This window comes from Gopherus evgoodei, chromosome 20 (assembly GCF_007399415.2).
Source record: "Gopherus evgoodei ecotype Sinaloan lineage chromosome 20, rGopEvg1_v1.p, whole genome shotgun sequence".
NCBI lineage: Eukaryota > Metazoa > Chordata > Testudines > Testudinidae > Gopherus > Gopherus evgoodei.
Window position 1 is genome coordinate 12,389,268 of NC_044341.1, and position 16,693 is coordinate 12,405,960.

At 40.1% G+C, this 16,693-nt stretch overlaps 1 protein-coding gene across 33 annotated transcripts in view; it reads left to right on the forward strand.

Moving 5' to 3' along the window:
• EPB41 (erythrocyte membrane protein band 4.1) overlaps positions 1 to 16,693 on the forward strand; it is a 160,593-nt gene that overhangs the window by 111,150 nt on the left and 32,750 nt on the right. For 20 of the 33 annotated variants that reach the window (XM_030538994.1, XM_030539004.1, XM_030538984.1 and 17 more), the window contains 2 exons: positions 348 to 527; positions 2,226 to 2,276. In XM_030538994.1, the coding sequence (XP_030394854.1) occupies positions 348 to 527; positions 2,226 to 2,276 (231 nt within the window). Of the gene's footprint in view, positions 1 to 347; positions 528 to 2,225; positions 2,277 to 2,666; positions 2,881 to 3,628; positions 4,689 to 16,693 lie in introns of those variants that run through there. The other 13 variants (XM_030538983.1, XM_030538998.1, XM_030539002.1 and 10 more) reach the window with 4 other exon arrangements.

Genomic DNA, 16,693 nt, shown 5'->3' on the forward strand with positions numbered 1-16,693 from the left:
ATATGAAATCAAATTGTCGGGGTTCTTTTACTTTTGTACCTTGATATTTTAAATCCTCTTTAGGTAAAAATCCAGGTGTTTTGACTGTAATCTATTTTGCTGAAGTAAAAGATGACTAATGTCAGGTCTCACTGCTAGAGGGGCAAACGTCTTCCACTTAATTAGAATTTGTCCCTCAGTCCAAGAGTAGAATAAAGGGAAGGAGAATATTCCCTTGTATGTTTAGGGTGAGCACAATTAATGGAAATTAGCAACAACTTTGAGTGCAGCTTGCTATCTGGCAGCACAGGCAATTTTAAGATGGCCTCTTTTTATATGCATCTTCATTTGAGTTTTTTAAATCATAGGAACTAGATAAAACTCAAGAAGAAATAAAGAAACATCATGCTAACATCAGTGAGCTGAAGAAGAACTTTATGGAGTCCGTCCCTGAGTCCCGGCCTAGTGAATGGGATAAGCGCCTGTCTACTCACTCCCCCTTCAGAACATTTAACATCAATGGACAGGTCCCCACCGGAGTGGAAGGAGTGAGTACTTTATGAAATGTGGTATTGATTGATTTTATATTGTAGCAACTAAATACTGACGCTAAAGGAACATCTTTAAATAGTGGAGGACTAAACTTGGCTCATGTTATATTTCTGGTTGGGAACATTTCAGATGTCTTTTTTGGTGGGTTTTAAGAACAACGTTGCTGAGGGATTCATTTATTTTAGCTTAAGTCACAATTCTTATGTGATACAGTATAAAACAATATTGGAGCTTCCTATCTGACTTTGTAGCAACATTAGTTGATGATGCCACTAGAATTTTGTTTTTTTGCTATCAGTTTCAACATTACAAGAGCGCAGACTTAAATAGTTATGTTGGGATCTGGTTTATTCAAAATAGAGGTGGGGGTAAGTCTATCTTTCAAAATGGAAAATGTCAAAATTGATGTGGATTGTAATTTTAAATTTTAGCTTCAAGGATATTATCACAAGCCATGGAGAGGAGGAAAAAATATTTTGGATGGTGCCTCTAAGAACCAAAAATCACAAGGCTTGATAAGCCAGAGAGGAGCCTTGTTAAGAGAGTTTTGTATGTAACTCGGCCCTGATCTTGCATCAGGAACTGCCTGTGTGTACCCATATTCCAGTGGGATGTCTTACTAACATGGGCACAGGGGTATACAAGGGGTTGGGCCCTGGTTTGGTAGAAACATAATTGCTTTTTAGGGAGGTGTTATCCATATTTGTAGCAGTTCATGCACATTCATAGGCCTCTTCTTTGATTTCATAAGAATTTTACTACTTTTCGTCAGTAAGTAAGCTGGAGAAGCCGAAAGATCAGTCAGTCTGCTGTCTAGTCTCTTCCTTACTGGTAGTCAGTATCTTACTGGGATAGACCGTGTCATATTACTGCTGCTGTTACTTAACTCATAATTAAAGCTCCTAGATCAACATAATTACAACTTCTTGAACAATGATAGTTATTTGCCTTAAAGGGAGGGAGGGAGTGAAATCCTAGCTCCATTGAAATCAATGGCAAAACTTTCACTGGTTTCAGTAGGCCCAGGATTTCCCATAGATCTGCTCCCCTCGCCCTGCCACCAGTTGCTGTGGAGACTATTTTTCTTTGCTTGATTTTTAAACCATGCAAGTGTGGAACTTGTAACATGGAATAATCTTGGGGGAGGAGGAGGAAGTTTCCAGTTAATTTGTTACACATGAAGCCACTTACCAGTTTGATCACTGAACTTTATTTTAAGAAGCCTTTCTGCAGGATGCTCTCCAGTAGACATGATACAGGGGTCTCCACCTGTAAGAGTATTTCCCAAGATGGGGCAGAGGGGATAGTGTGTGCTTACCAACCCACAACTACAGTGGCTTGTTAGCAATTCTTTAACACTGCACTAAGGGTGGTGCCAGCCCTATGTGATACCTGTCTCTGGAAGTTCCAACACCTGTGACATGGTCCTTCTGAAAATGGCATTTCAGTGAAGATGATTTATGATCATAACATGAGACACCTGCAGAAAGGCACATGAATAGTGTTTGTTTGCCTTCACATTATTATCAAATGTATAAGGAAGATAAATTTGAATGTAATGTAATTCTTTTTGCTGATGTACCATTATGCTGCTGTTGCAAAAATCATGGCATTCTATACAGGGTTATCTTTCTACTATTCCTATATCTTACATTACAAGACAACTGAACTTTACACACTTTGTGTATGTCCAGGTCAAGAAAGCCACTCTCCTGTCCTCTGAAAGAAGGGTTGGTGGGCCAGAGGTAAAGCTGCTGTTATGATATGTGCTTCTGAACCAGAATTTTGCTGTTATAATGGCACTAAGCAAAAACTCAACAGCAGCGGCTGAGTAACATTTTTTTTTTTTTTTTTGGGCAACATTAAGTAGTTTCATATCTCACAGCTTCCTGACCTAACACCTTAAAGAATTTGCACTGCTGCAGCTTTTGCAGCTTTCAATTTGCTTATTTCGGCGCATGGCTGGTTGAAAAGCTGCATGAAGTTGTAACCATGTATTTGGAAAGAAAAACAATTACGAAAGTTTAACTCTTACCCTATTCTTTTTATGTTGTCTTCCTTTCCTTTTCCGTTTTGTTTTTTGTTTTAATAATCATGTTACTCTTGCATTTTATTTTATTTCTTTTGCTGCCCAGTCCCCCAGCTACTTTCTCCCTGATACTCATCACTTAGGGGTGTGCAAAGAACCAGCCCCAAAACACAAGACTGATCAAAGGAGGTTGGATCAACTGAGAGAGCTTAGGGCCAAATTTTTTCTTTCATAGATGTACCAGGGTTGACCATGCTTGGCCAACTGAAAGGATGGAAAGCATTTCTTGAATAAACTGCAATAAAATTTTCCCAAACAATTTTCACAAGTGCTAAAGCATTTGTATGATACTGTGTTCATTATAATTTCACATTCTTTAGATTCTGAAGACTCAGATGTACTAAAATGTAAAACAAAATCCAGAGTTTAGAATGTTACTACTAAAAACATTCATGTTCCATACTCCTGATTCCTAAGGGATTGAATATTTTGTATTCATAACTACAATATTTTGAAAAAAGTGGAATTTTTTTGATACTGTCTTCGTTTGCAAAATCTTCAAAACTTTCAAAACAAGATTTTATCATCTGCATTAAAATCTGGGTGTCAAACCTTATGAACAAATGTCACTTTTAAGGCCAGTATAGTATAGGAAGTTGTAAAAGACTGCATTTTTTATACTACCATTTCTATTTGTAATACAACAAAATTAACTTTTTTTCTCAACAATTTCAATTGTGGAACACTTGAGCACTAGATTTTAAATTATCCTTCTCTCAAAGGGAAATTGTGAACACTCATGAATGTAGCCCTAAGATTAGTGGATTCTATGAAGATGGTCATATTCAGAAGCTAAGTTACAGGATATTGCTGAAGTGCTTCTATCCTGATTGAGCCTCCGCAGAATTTGTCCTTCACAGCAGTTTGCCAATTTAGCAATAAAATATTGATTAGAGCCTCTGGAAGACCTGTCCTAACACTTTGTACATCCCTAAGTACCATTTTGAGCACTTCCCATCTGTCATTTTTGTTCATCTCTCTGTCTTTCTTGATCTTCTACCACGAAAGCAGACACAGGAACGTCCTCTGTTAGTACAGGATGAAGACAAAATAAAAAAGCAGATGCCTACTGAGACAGCAGTGCCCCAGCAAGCAAAAGAAGATTTTCTTCCAAAGGTTTCTATTCCAATTCCTGAGGAGCAGAAATCACTCAAAAAGTGCCGCCTGTACTTTAGTACTTTTCCTTCTCCACGCATTCCCTTTATGATGTCCTTTTTTGTGCTCCTTGCACTAACTGTGTGGTGGTTGGTCTTTCTGTGATTGGAAACAGGGCCTAATTGAAACCTCATGACCACAGCTCTTGAATGGTCGACTGCATCTTCTACGTGTTGCCCTCTGATCTCTGTAGTTCATTGTCCTACAAACACTCTACACTATGTTTTTGATCATAATATTTTACCTTGTACAGTGTATGATTTGGAATTCTAAAGGAGTGGCAATGGATTGCCAGACCTGCAATAATACACTGAAATTTGAGTGTTGGTGATCTACAGACTAAATTTTAAAAAGCTATTGAGTCCCTGTCTGAAAGTCTTCAGTGCTGAAGTAGACATGCCGACAGTGGGCGTTTTGCTTCTGTACACTTCAGACTTCTTGCACAGCAGTTTGTGAAAAGACTTGATTTGAAGATTACTCTTATTCTTAAACCCAGCTCTCGTATACATTTATAGTGTTTATGGTGGGGAAAATTCAGTTTCAAATATGTATTCAAAAGGCTTAAGATCATTCACAACAGTGTACAGAGTCTGATCCATAACCACTCCTTTTCTAAGAAAACAATATTAGCATACAAATTGCTTTTCTTTAATTAAAAAAGGCTTGGGTGTCAGTGGCTCTCTTAGGGATAATTCATGTATGTACATAGGAACAGACTACTTCAACTGTCCTCTTTATGGAAGATCCTTTTTGGTCTTACTACTGTCTTTGCACGAGCATCACTGCTTATCTTTCATAGCTGAACTCTCCTCTGAATGAAAATATTGTCTAACTTGTATTTTGGGGGGGAAAACCCTCATTAAAAGCAGTACTTATTTATTGTAAGATTAAATTAATCTGTTTCTGAATTTGACTCCCTTGGTGCACTGTAGATATATGTTCTTTAAATTTGTGTTGAACTCACTAAAGTGTGCGTACTAATGGTCATGTGAATGGAAGTAACATGCTGTTAAGTACACATCCTGTGCCTGCATGTTGACTAATAGCATTGTTGTTAAGTTTATCAAAACATGTAAAAGAGCCCTACGTCCAGATAATTCTAGTGTTAAAACAATTATTATTTTGACTCCTTTAACAAAGCCTTTGCATATGGCTTATTTTTGTAGCACTTTTGTATATATCTGGATTATTTGGTTCAAATGATCTATAATTGAGTTTAAACTTGACTGTATTGTTAATGATTCAGTTGCATGAGAACCAAGATTTGATGCTCAGCTGGGCTGAGCACACCTGGCTCAGAAAGCAGAGGGAAGGTTGGACTCTTTCTCCTGGGCAGTTGCTTCTGAGTATATAATAGTCAGGGGACAGAGATGAGCCAGCCCACTCTTCCCATTGTAATTTGCATTCTCTAGAGTATAGGTGTAGGAATATTATTATTGCTGAGACCTGCAATCGGTTTCCCACTAAGGGGCTATTAAAGAATGAAAGACACTTGGATGAAAGGGACTAAAATCTGTGTCTATATTTTTCTTTATAGCGTTATGTACACAATGTTATTTTAGAAAGTTAATGTGTAAGTATACGTGTGGGTGGGTGTGCACCTGTGCGTGTGTGCACTGGGAAAAGAAAGGAGACAAATCTATAATGAGTGCATGGAATTGTGCGCACGTTGTCCAGTAATAGTAAACCTTAAAATATTTCATTTGCATCTCTATTTACTCTCATAAGTGTGTTGAGGCTCGCTGAACAGTATTTCAGAACTTTAGCTAGGAAGAATCTAGTTAGTGAGTGAAACATTAATTTTGTTTTTAATCTCATGAGAATGTTCATGATTTTGGCCAGTACTGCTTGAATACTTGTAATAAGTTCAGATTAGTGCTCCCATTTGTGCCCTCAGGGTTTTGCTTTGTGTCAATACCAGTTTAATTGAAAAGTGTCAGACCCTTTTAGTACCATAATCATAAACTTCCTATTAAAAACAAATTTGAACATTGTATTGATGCCAAATAGTATATACTGAAACCATAATATAGCTTTTTCTTTGTAACTGTTTAAAAATATTAAAACTAAATTAAGCATCAAAGGTAACATTGATATGCATATGCAGGTTTAGCCACAGACTAAGGGGAAATGCCGCTTCAAAAGAATCATGCACTGGATGGATCTAAAGAGTAAGGCTCAGTAGGCAAATGAATGGAGAACCCCAGTAGTAGGGCTCGTTGTGAAATGTAGGAGGATTGTCCTGAGGAAGAGGGAGGAAAGAGCAGTGGGGAAGCCGGAAATTCGGATCAGTGGGTGAAAAGCTAAAGAGAGAACCTGAAATAGGTGCATGGTGTTGAACACTTCTGGTATGAGTTCTTACAAGAATTGGAAAGGACAGGATGTTAAAACTCGGATCCCAGGCTACTTAGGAAAAAATGTTTGCTCTTCACAGCACATCATCTCAAAAGTGAGGGGTAGCTGTGCCTTCACTCCCAGCCATTAACTATTCTTGTGCCCCCAAAACACACTATAACTAGAAAAAAGTACTTACCACTATGTTTGAAGAGCCATAGGCCTGAGATTAATATGGTGCTATTGAGAATAGCTGGACTTGAGGCAAATCAACTTCTCACAAGACTACTTTAGAAACTCCTGTTTAAAAAAAAATAAAAAGAGAATACTCTGAAATGAATATAATGAATATCAATCATCACAAGGCCATGATTTCTACAGCCATATCTGCCTTGTCAGAAGGAACTAGGAAGTGCATTTTTTTTGGAGAGACGGGGGGATCTTACCTAGAAAGAAGTTTGAATGTAGTGTTCAAGAGATCCATCGCTCTAGGGTAAGAAGAGTTTATATCCTTTTGTTCTACTCAGGTCGTCTCTGAACTTCCTAAATAAAATAATCTCTTTATCAAGATAACTTTGAAATGAGACTGGTTTCTATCAGTAAAAGACCTTTGAACTACATACAGATTCAGAGAGAGCCCCACATAATGTTTCTCAGCACTTAATTGCTATCTCTGAAGAGGACATGAAGAAATTGAACAAGCTATTAATAATCTTTTTATTTAGAGGTCAGCTAATCATCCAAACGAATTGTGAAGGTGCATGTCTTAGATTAGATTAGATTTATACCATTCAAACAAGTCTGTTTCTCACAGAAATATCTGGTAAATACTGCATTACTTTCAAGCACCCTTAGGATGTGGTCTTGTCCACGTTTAAAAATTCATGGAGCCTTAACCTACTATCCTAGAGTTGGCCTTTATGTTCACTTCCTGTAAGCCACCATCTTTCTGATCTGCATTTTGAGGGAAAGGAACATCAAGGAAGAAACTTAAAATTTTGCCTTCACTATGTATAAGGTCTTAACGTTTTCTTCCCTCCTCTTAGACTGGAGAGTCCTGTGTTGCTTGGACCTCTAGATGGAGAGTAATTGTAGAGTATGAGAGACATTGCAATTTTTACTTGACAAAATTTCAGTATCTCTTGAAAATGTGTATAAGTAGTCTGTGCTACTGGAGAGACTCCTACCTCTTTGTTTGCTTACAGGGCATATGTAAGCACATTATTACCACAGAACCACCTTTTATGGTAAGGATGGTAAAATCTCACTTGCGTATGTGTTCAGTATCTCGAGGTCCCTTTCAGCCCTGCATTTTTGTGATTCTGTATTGCATCACATACATACATACATCATATACATTTTGCTATGCTAACTGTCTTTCTATGCTTTCCTTAAGATCCGCATAAGATGCAGCATTGAAATAAAAACAGTATATGAATATATACATTTGTGTATATATAAATAGTTCTGTATGCTTAATGTAGTACAAAATATCAGTTTTAAATAGCTTGCAAGGAGATCTGTCTATTGCTAACAGTATGATTTACTATTTCTAGAACTGAGATGTTCTTAAAAGGTGCTACAAGAGGATTTGTTACCTTACAACTAGATATGTAATTTCTGATGTCAGGCAGATTAGGTGCAGAATAAGGTGTTTCACACTATACCTTAGTGTAAAGGTAGATGTCGCAGAGCTTTCATGAAATACTGAAAGAATGCATCTTGCTCTATCCTGACTCCAGAGGACAAGATGGAGTGGAGTAAACCATCTAGCTAGCCTACTGGCCAATTGTTACCATGCCACTGTCAAACATTAATTCATGGCAGTGCTCATCTTGTTGTCATTATTTGTATTTGGCCAATAATGTAGTTGAGATCTGTTGCACTAATGGTGAATATTTGAGAAGGTTGTGAATATTTGCTACTCTGAAGGGAGAGTAAACATGTCAGCAGGATGCATAAAATGTAACCTTGCCTAGGTTTATGTGAAGAAGGCTGCATTCTTAACGTAATCCTTGATGACTTATTACAGCTCAGGATGTTTCAGCAGCACTTAGATACTTGTCACTAGGTGCTTTATAAATACCTAAATGGATAGAGGCTGCTAATGGTATTAATATGCATTAGTCTTAATTATTTTCCAGCGTTTTTCATTCTAATATCTTCGACTGTCACACCTAGCTAAGACTTGTGTGTGCTCTGCATGGTTAGGTAAAATAGGGGATACAGTCCAGTTAGAGGAAGAAAGAAGAGACTTCTCTTCAAGGCTTCAATCCCCTGTTGTCTTTGGGTTGTGACTTCAGAACTCCTGAATAAATTAGTTGATTGTATATATAATGCATGTCGTTAAATAGAAGTCATTTTAAATTCTGTGTATCTTAATTTATTTTCATTATGTTAGTGTTACTAAACTCCCTTGTAGGGTGAAATGCAAAATAGTTTCTTGGTCTTACCCACATTTTCTTTTAAAAGTTATTGGCACTTTGAAGCAGGGAGGTGGGTTTGAGCTCAGGACTGCTTAAGACTCCTGAGCAGAAGGGTAAAGCATGAAAGCGAATCCATCGGTACTGTCACTGATTCTGACTGCTAAACATAGAGACCGCCATCCACCAGTCCATATAAGAGTGCTGCATCTGACTCTTCAGAAGTACCAGCCCACCCTTCTCAAGTACTTTAACTTTCAACATCTTGGGACATATTGGAACTGTCAGTCACAACCACTGGACAACCTGGAGCACCGGGACATGCAGAGACACCTATACCTCACTGGAGGATATCTTCCTCCTTTATCCTCAGTCCACCCTCCTTTTGAGCCTGATCCTCCGGAGAGACATTCCCTCACTAGAGGAAGAAACTACTTTGACAGTATGGGAACCCTCAAGCAGAAGTGTTCACCCTCTAGTACCAATGGTCCCACTGGTGGAGCAAGAGCAAGTCACGTATGTGGACAAATCAGATGTTCTGGCCAGCCCATCATCCCCTCAGAGATGAAGCTTGACAGGGAATTTAATAAGATTTGGATGCCCTCTTCCCAGATATTACTATTCCTGGATCTGTCCACAAGCCCTACTATACCTCTTCCACGCAGCATCTATTGGATCATTGCAGTACGAGGAGGAAGTGATCCAAATCTGCAACTACTGATGGTATTGACACGGAACTCATCCTCTTCACTGGATGAAGCGAATGCTTCACCATCTCTGCCAGGTGACCATAGTCAGTATCAGGAGCTCCTGCAGATGATAGTAAATGACCTCCATATTCCACTGGAAGAGGACTGTTACCCAGCCATCAGCTCCTTGGCATCCTGTAACCTACAGGTCCCAGCAAAGTCTCTCCCCTAGTAAATGAGGCCATCATGGAACTAGCCAGGGTAATCTGGCATACCCCAGCCTCCTACGCCCCCACTCTTAAAAGAAATGAGGCACCATTTTGTCCCAGACAAAGGAGCTGAATTTCTTTTCATGCACCCAGAGCCAAACTTCGTGCAGGCAGCCACAGAAAAAGAAGGATTACAACACTCTAAGGCCACCCTTGCTGACAAGGACTTGAAGAGGTTGACTCTCTTGGAAAGAAATGTATTTTCATCTATGAACCTCCAGTTCCATATCGCTAACTGGCAGGCCTTGTTAGTGAAATACAATTTTAATAACTACTTCAGACTGGCAGACTTTAAGGTCAACCTTTTCCCTAGAGGACAGAGCCCAATTTCACACCTGAATTGAGGAAGGCAGGCTAGCAGCAAAAATGTCCCTACAAGCCGCAGCGGATGCAGCATCTAGAGAGCAAGCAACTGATATAATTGAGGGGTGTGAGTCTTGGCTTCACTCTTTGGGGGTTCCTAGGGAGGTTCAGAATACCATTGAGAACTTACCATTTGACAAGTGAGACATGTTCACTGAAAGAATTTTTGAGTCCCTGCACATGTTTAAAGACTCTAGACTGACCCCCTGCTCCCTGGGAACTTACATCTTGGCCTAAAAGAGAGAACACCAGAGGCTGGTGTATAGAACAAGTGTGTTTCCTCCGCAACTATCCCAGCATCAGCATCTGGCTGAATCTCCACACGAGCAACTAGGTTCAAAGACCTCAATTTCCACCCCCTTTGCTACCACAACATCCACCCTCCTCCTAAGGGCTACTTTTTGATGTGTCAAGAACCGCCTGCCTTTATTGATGCTAACCACTTATATCCCTACCCCTGTCTTTGCGGGCTGTCTCACACTTTTTGCCCACAAGTGGGTTCTAGAAATCCTCTAGAAATCATCCACCATGGTCATTCCATCAGATTTTTCTTTCTTTCCCCCTTCCCTGCTTAAACTCCTTCCTGATTCCTCTCCAAGGACCTCTCTCTCAATACTTCCAGGAGGCTAATTAATATAACAACATTTAATATCCCTGTGTGGGAAGAACATCTCAACAGCCCAACACTGTGATGTTTAATTTCAAAAAGGGAAATTGTGCAAGAATGAGGGGGTTAGTTAAACAGAAATTAAAAGGTACAATGACTAAAGTGAAATCCCTGCAAGCCGCATGGGCCCTTTTTAAAGACACCATAATAGAGGCCCAGCTTAAATGTATACCCCAAATTAAGAAACACAGTAAAAGAACTAAAAAAGAGCCACCGTGGCTTAACCATGTAAAAGAAGCAATGAGAGATAAAAAGACTTCATTTGAAAAGTGGAAGTCAGATCCTAGCGAGGTGAATAGAAAGGAGCATAAACACTGCCAAATAAAGTATAATAATGTAATAAGAAAAGCCAAAGAGGTGTTTGAAGAAGGGCTAGCCAAAAACTCCAAAGGTAATAAAATGTGTAAGTACATCAGAAGCAGGAAGCCTGCTAAACAACCAAGGGCACCCCTCCATGATAGAGATAGAAAAGGAGGGCTTAAAGACGATAGTCATTGCGGAGAAACTAAATGAATTCTTTGCTTCAGTCTTCACGGCTGAGGATGTTAGGGAGATTCGCAAACCTGAACCAGTTTTTGTAGATGACAAATCTGAGGAACTGTCACAGATTGAAGTGTCAGTAGAGGAGGTTTTGGAATTAATTGATAAACTTAACAAGTCACCGGGACCGGATGGCATTCACCCAAGAGTTCTGAAAGAATTCAAATGCGAAATTGTGGAACTGTTAATTAGGTTTTGTAACCTGTCCTTTAAATCGGCTTCTGTACCCAACGACTGGAAGGTAGCTAATGTAACGCAAATATTTAAAAGGGGCTCTAGAGGTGATCCTGGCAATTACAGACCAGTAAGTCTGTCGGTACCGGGCAAATTAGTTGAAACAATAGTGAAGAATAAAATTGTCAAACACATAGAAGAACATAAATTGTTGGGCAAAAGTCAGCATGGTTTCTCTAAAGGGAAATCGTGTCTTACTAATCTATTAGAGTTCTTTGAAGGGGTCAACAAACATGTGGACAAACGGGATCTAGTGGACATAGTGTACTTAGATTTCCAGAAAGCCTTTGACAAGGTCCTTCACCAAAGGCTCTTACATAAATTAAGTTGTCATGGATTGAGAACTGGTTAAAAGACAGGGAACAAAGGGTAGGAATTAATGGTAAATTCTCAGAATGGGGAGGGGTAACGTGGTGTTTCCCAAGGGTCAGTCCTAGGACCAATCCTATTCAACTTATTCATACATGATCTGGAGAAAGGGGGTAAAAAGTGAGGTGGCAAAGTTTGCAGATGATACTAAACTGCTCAAGATAGTTAAGACCAAAGCAGACTGTGAAGAACTTCAAAAAGATCTCACAAAACTAAGTGATTGGGCAACAAAATGGCAAATGAAGTTTAATGTGGATAATTGTAAAGTAATGCACATTGGAAAAAAATAACCCCAACTATACATACAATATGATGGGGGCTACTTTAGCTACAACAAATCAGGAAAATGATCTTGGAGTCATCGTGAATAGTACTCTGAAGATGTCCACGCAGTGTGCAGAGGTGGTCAAAAAAGCAAACAGGATGTTAGGTATCATTAAAAAGGGGATAGAGAATAAAACAGAGAATATATTATTGCTCTTATGTAAATTGATGGTGTGCCCACATCTTGAATACTGTGTACAGATGTGGTCGCTTCATCTCAAAAAAGATATACTAGCACTAGAAAAGGTTCAGAGAAGGACAACTAAAATGCTTAGGGGGTTGGAGAGGGTCCCATATGAGGAGAGATTAAAGAGGCTAGGACTTTTCAGCTTGGAAAAGAGGAGACTAAAGGGGGATATGATAGAGGTATATAAAATTGAGTGATGTTGAGAAAGTGAATAAGGAAAAGTTATTTACTTATTCCCGTAATACAAGAACTAGGGGTCACCAAATGAAATTAATGGGCAGCAGGTTTAAAACAAATAAAAGGGAAGTTCTTCTTCACTCAGCGCACAGTCAACTTGTGAAACTCCTCATCTGAGGAGGTTGTGCAGGCTAAGACAATAATAGAATTTAAAAGAGAACTGGATACATTCATGGAGGTTGTCCATTAATGGCTGTTAGTCAGGATGGGTAAGGAATGGTGTCCCTAGCCTCTGTCTGTTAGAGGGTGGAGATGGATGGCAGGAGAGAGATCACTTGATCATTTACCTGTTAGGTTCACTCCCTCTGGGGCACCTGGCATTGGCCACTGTCGGTAGACAGGATACTAGGCTGGATGGACCTTTGGTCTGACCCAGTATGGCTGTTCTTATGTTCTTACATTCTAATTCTCTTCTCTAATGACAGGCATTAGAAGGAATGTCATCTCAGTATCAAGGAAGAGGGTTCTATTCCCCATACTTCTTAGGCCCCCAAAAAGAGAGAGAATGGTCTTTTGATAACTGAACATCTTTATTCAAAATTCAGCTTGGTTACACTAGCATCAATAATCCCTTCTCCATGGGAGGGAATGTGATTCACAGTTGTTGACTTGAATGCCTACTTTCATGTGGATATTTATCTGTCCCACAGAAAATGTGTCCGGTTCCTGGTAGGTCAGGAACGCTACTAGTTCAGAGTCCTTCCCTTTAGACTAGCAGCTGCACCCAAGCTATTCATGATTGTATTCTCAGTGATGGCAGCCCAAATGAAATGCCATGGCAATGTAGTCTTCCCATACTTGGACAACTGGCTCCTAGCAGATCATTCCAACCACAAGGTCAGGTTGGTGACTTTGTTTCTGCTGCCATCTTTTAGTAGCACTGGGAGTCTGCATGGAATAGGAAAGACTCCAGTTGGAAATGCTACCTAGCTAGAGATGGGTTCGCCTGGGATGGCACAATTAGGCTTCCTCAGAATCTGAAGATATCCCAGTCATTTTAGATTATCTCCAGTCTTTGAAGAATTTGGGTCTTTCCATTAGCTCGCTGTGTTCCATCTCACAGCAGTCAGTGCCTTCCTTCCCTAGTGTATGAGCATTCCATTTTTACTCACCCAACAACAGTTAGATTCCAAAAGGGCCTAGTCAGGACCTTCCCACCAGTGGTCAAGCCTGCACCTCAATGGCATCTCAGTCTAACCCTGTCAGTACTTATCAGGCCACCATTTGAACCTTTGGCCACATGCTCTACGTCCCACCTTTCCACAAAGGTTGCAGTTTTAGTTGCTTTTAGTTTGGCCAGGAGGGTGAGTGAGAGAGGAACACTCATGGCCGACCTACTATACACCATTTTTCATGAGAAAAAAGGTTTCCCTTCACCTTCTTCTTAAATTCCTCCCTAAAGTATTTTCTGAATTCCATCTAAACCAATCTTTCCATTTCGTGATTTTCTTCCCAAAACCCAGTGCTTCTGTTGACAACAAGACTTCATTTCCTGGATGTCAGATGAGCCCTTGCAGTCTACCTGCAAAGGACCAAACCGGTCAGAAAATCACCAAGATTGTCACTGTAACAGAAATGTCATGAGGACAAGCAGTATCTTCTCAGAGAATCTCTAAATGGATTTCTGGTTGCATCATCATCAAGAGTTACCAATTAGTGAATATTCCTCCCCAGGAAGGGATAAGGATCTGCTCCACAAGAGGCACAAGCTGCCTTCACAGCATCTTTCCAGGAAGTACCAGTACTGGATATATGCGGAGTGGCTACTTGGAGCTCCATTCACATATTGACAAAACATTATGGGCTATTTCAGGCCGCCTCTGCATGTGTGGCTGTAGTGATTTCAGTTCTTCAAGCATCTTTGTGGACTGCATTCTCATCCACTCCTCTAGTCTGAGTACAACTTATCAGTCACCCATGTGTGGAATACACATAGGGACCAGAAATTGAGAGAACTTCCCTGTAACTAGAAGTTCTTTGAGGTGTGTGGCCCTAGCTGTATTCCACTACCCACCTTCCTTCCCCCTGCTTTGGATCTTATCTGATTCATGGTAAGAGGAGTAACAGGCAGTACAGGCTGATGCCGCTCCACTTACGTCCTTGGTCTGGAGCATGAGGAGAGCCATTGTGCAGGTGTGTGGACACTGCTTACTGAGAATCTCCAGGCTTGGGCGCATGGTGCACATACATACCCACACGTGGAATACAAATAGGAACAGCACATTTCATAGAACTTCCAGTTACAGGTACGTAACCTCCACTTATGCACCAAACCAGTTCTTCTGCAGACTTCTTATTCCTTGTTTCCCCATTTAGTTTGTGAAGGATATAGTGAGGAACCGCAAGCAACGGGGTTTGGACATGATCAAGGGCAAGTAGAAAAAGGGAGACTGATTTTCTTACACCCTTGTGACTTCACTGGCGTTGCTCCTGATTCTCACCAAAGTGAAATCTGAATCTGTTCACAGTCTACACTTCTGAGCTTGTCAAGATGATTATCAGTGATATAAAGTGTGTTAATTTATGTAAGAGTTGGTAACTTTTCACTGTATAAATTACACCACTAGCCTAATTGATTTGTGTGTGTGTGTGTGAGAGAGAGAGACACAGTGGATAAAAACAGTGTATAGACAGTAGGAATATTCCAATAAATAGAAAGAAAAAATACCTTTTAGAAAAGCTCAAGGAAGGAGGGAAGGGTAGTTTTATTTAGAACCCAGTTTGGTCTCCATTTAGAGTAGTGGTGACCCAGGATATCTAGACAGATACACATTAACTTATTGGGTACAGGAATGTTTCTCAGTTATTGGGCTGTAGGAAAGATTGCTATGTTCTTTGACAAGCAGGGGTGGCTCTATGTATTTTGCCACCCCAAGCATGGCAGTCAGGCGGCTTTCGGTGGCATGCCTGCGGGAGGTCCGCTGGTAACGCGGATTCAGCAGCATGCCTGCAGGAGGTACTCCGGTCCCATGCCTTCTGCGTAATTGCTGCCGAAGCCAGTGGACTTCCCACAGGCATGCTGTCGAAAGCAGCCTGATTGCTGCCCACAGTGACCGGCATGCTGCCCCAGGCACATGCTTACTGCACTGGTGCCTGGAGCCACCCCTGTTGACAAGCACCCAATATTAGGAAGGTGCATTTTGATGAACTCAGCGTCTGTGCCACTCAGTGTCTGTAATTTTGTACCAGTGGTACATGGTATTGTTAGCAGTCAGTGCATGGAGACGACAATAAGATTATTTTAAACTAAACCTTTCTTTTGGAACACTTTTTTTTCTTTTGTATTTTTCTCCAATTATTTGCTTTGTAAATATGTACGTTTATTGTCAATAAATGTTGTTGCAAATCTGAACCCTCTTTCTGTTGTTCTGTTAACAAAACAGGAAGTATTCCTGCATTATAACCTATTTGGACTAACACGCTCCCTTTCTTGTCTGGGTGAGCCCTTTATGCCAAACCTGGTACCGTGCAGTCTTATACAAAAAGTGGATCTTTAATCCATGTTTTTGCGTTATTTTAGAGCTAACCACTAGCTAGCGTAGGGTCCACTAGTACCACTACAGTGCAATCGTCCCACTAAGTTGCCAGTATAGGCCCCTATATTCACTGCCATATAATACAGCCATCATCATTTGTTGAGACTGAAGCTCATGCAGACTAATAGCTGTAAAAATCATTTGGCACTCTCTGAATTGCTCAACGCAAGTAACACATTTCTAAGTACTTGCTACTAACATTGAATGTGAACAAACTAGTTTGGAAAAGCTACAGTAGTTGCATCTGTTCTGCAGCCAGCATGAGAAACATTCTTTCCTAATGCAAAGCTGCACGGGACTTTGCTGGTCAGTGATTCTAATGGTGTTGAAATTTTTTTTAACATTTGTGTTTTTTTTACACTACAGTTGTTCTGTGGTGTCATCAGTCATGTGAATTCATTGCACAGTACCTGGAAAAATGTGATTTCAGGCAAAAAAATTTTTGATGCTCCTTCAAAAAAACATTCCATTGATATCTGTCAGGATTTGGGAAGCACTAACTTCCCTAACTAGCCAACTTCTATTTCCCCCACTCACACCAACTTCCCTTCCCTCCACCCCCATGCTCACGCAATAAAATTATCTGGCCTTGTTTCAGCAACAGGCTTACTCTGAGGTTGACTAAAATTGTACATAAGACATATCACTACATGAAGAGTCAGTCATAAATTTACTAGAGTAAATTTTCTTTATACCAGCTCTTCAGTTGTGAGTTTATCCTTTATCCAAATCAAGCAGAATTTCTC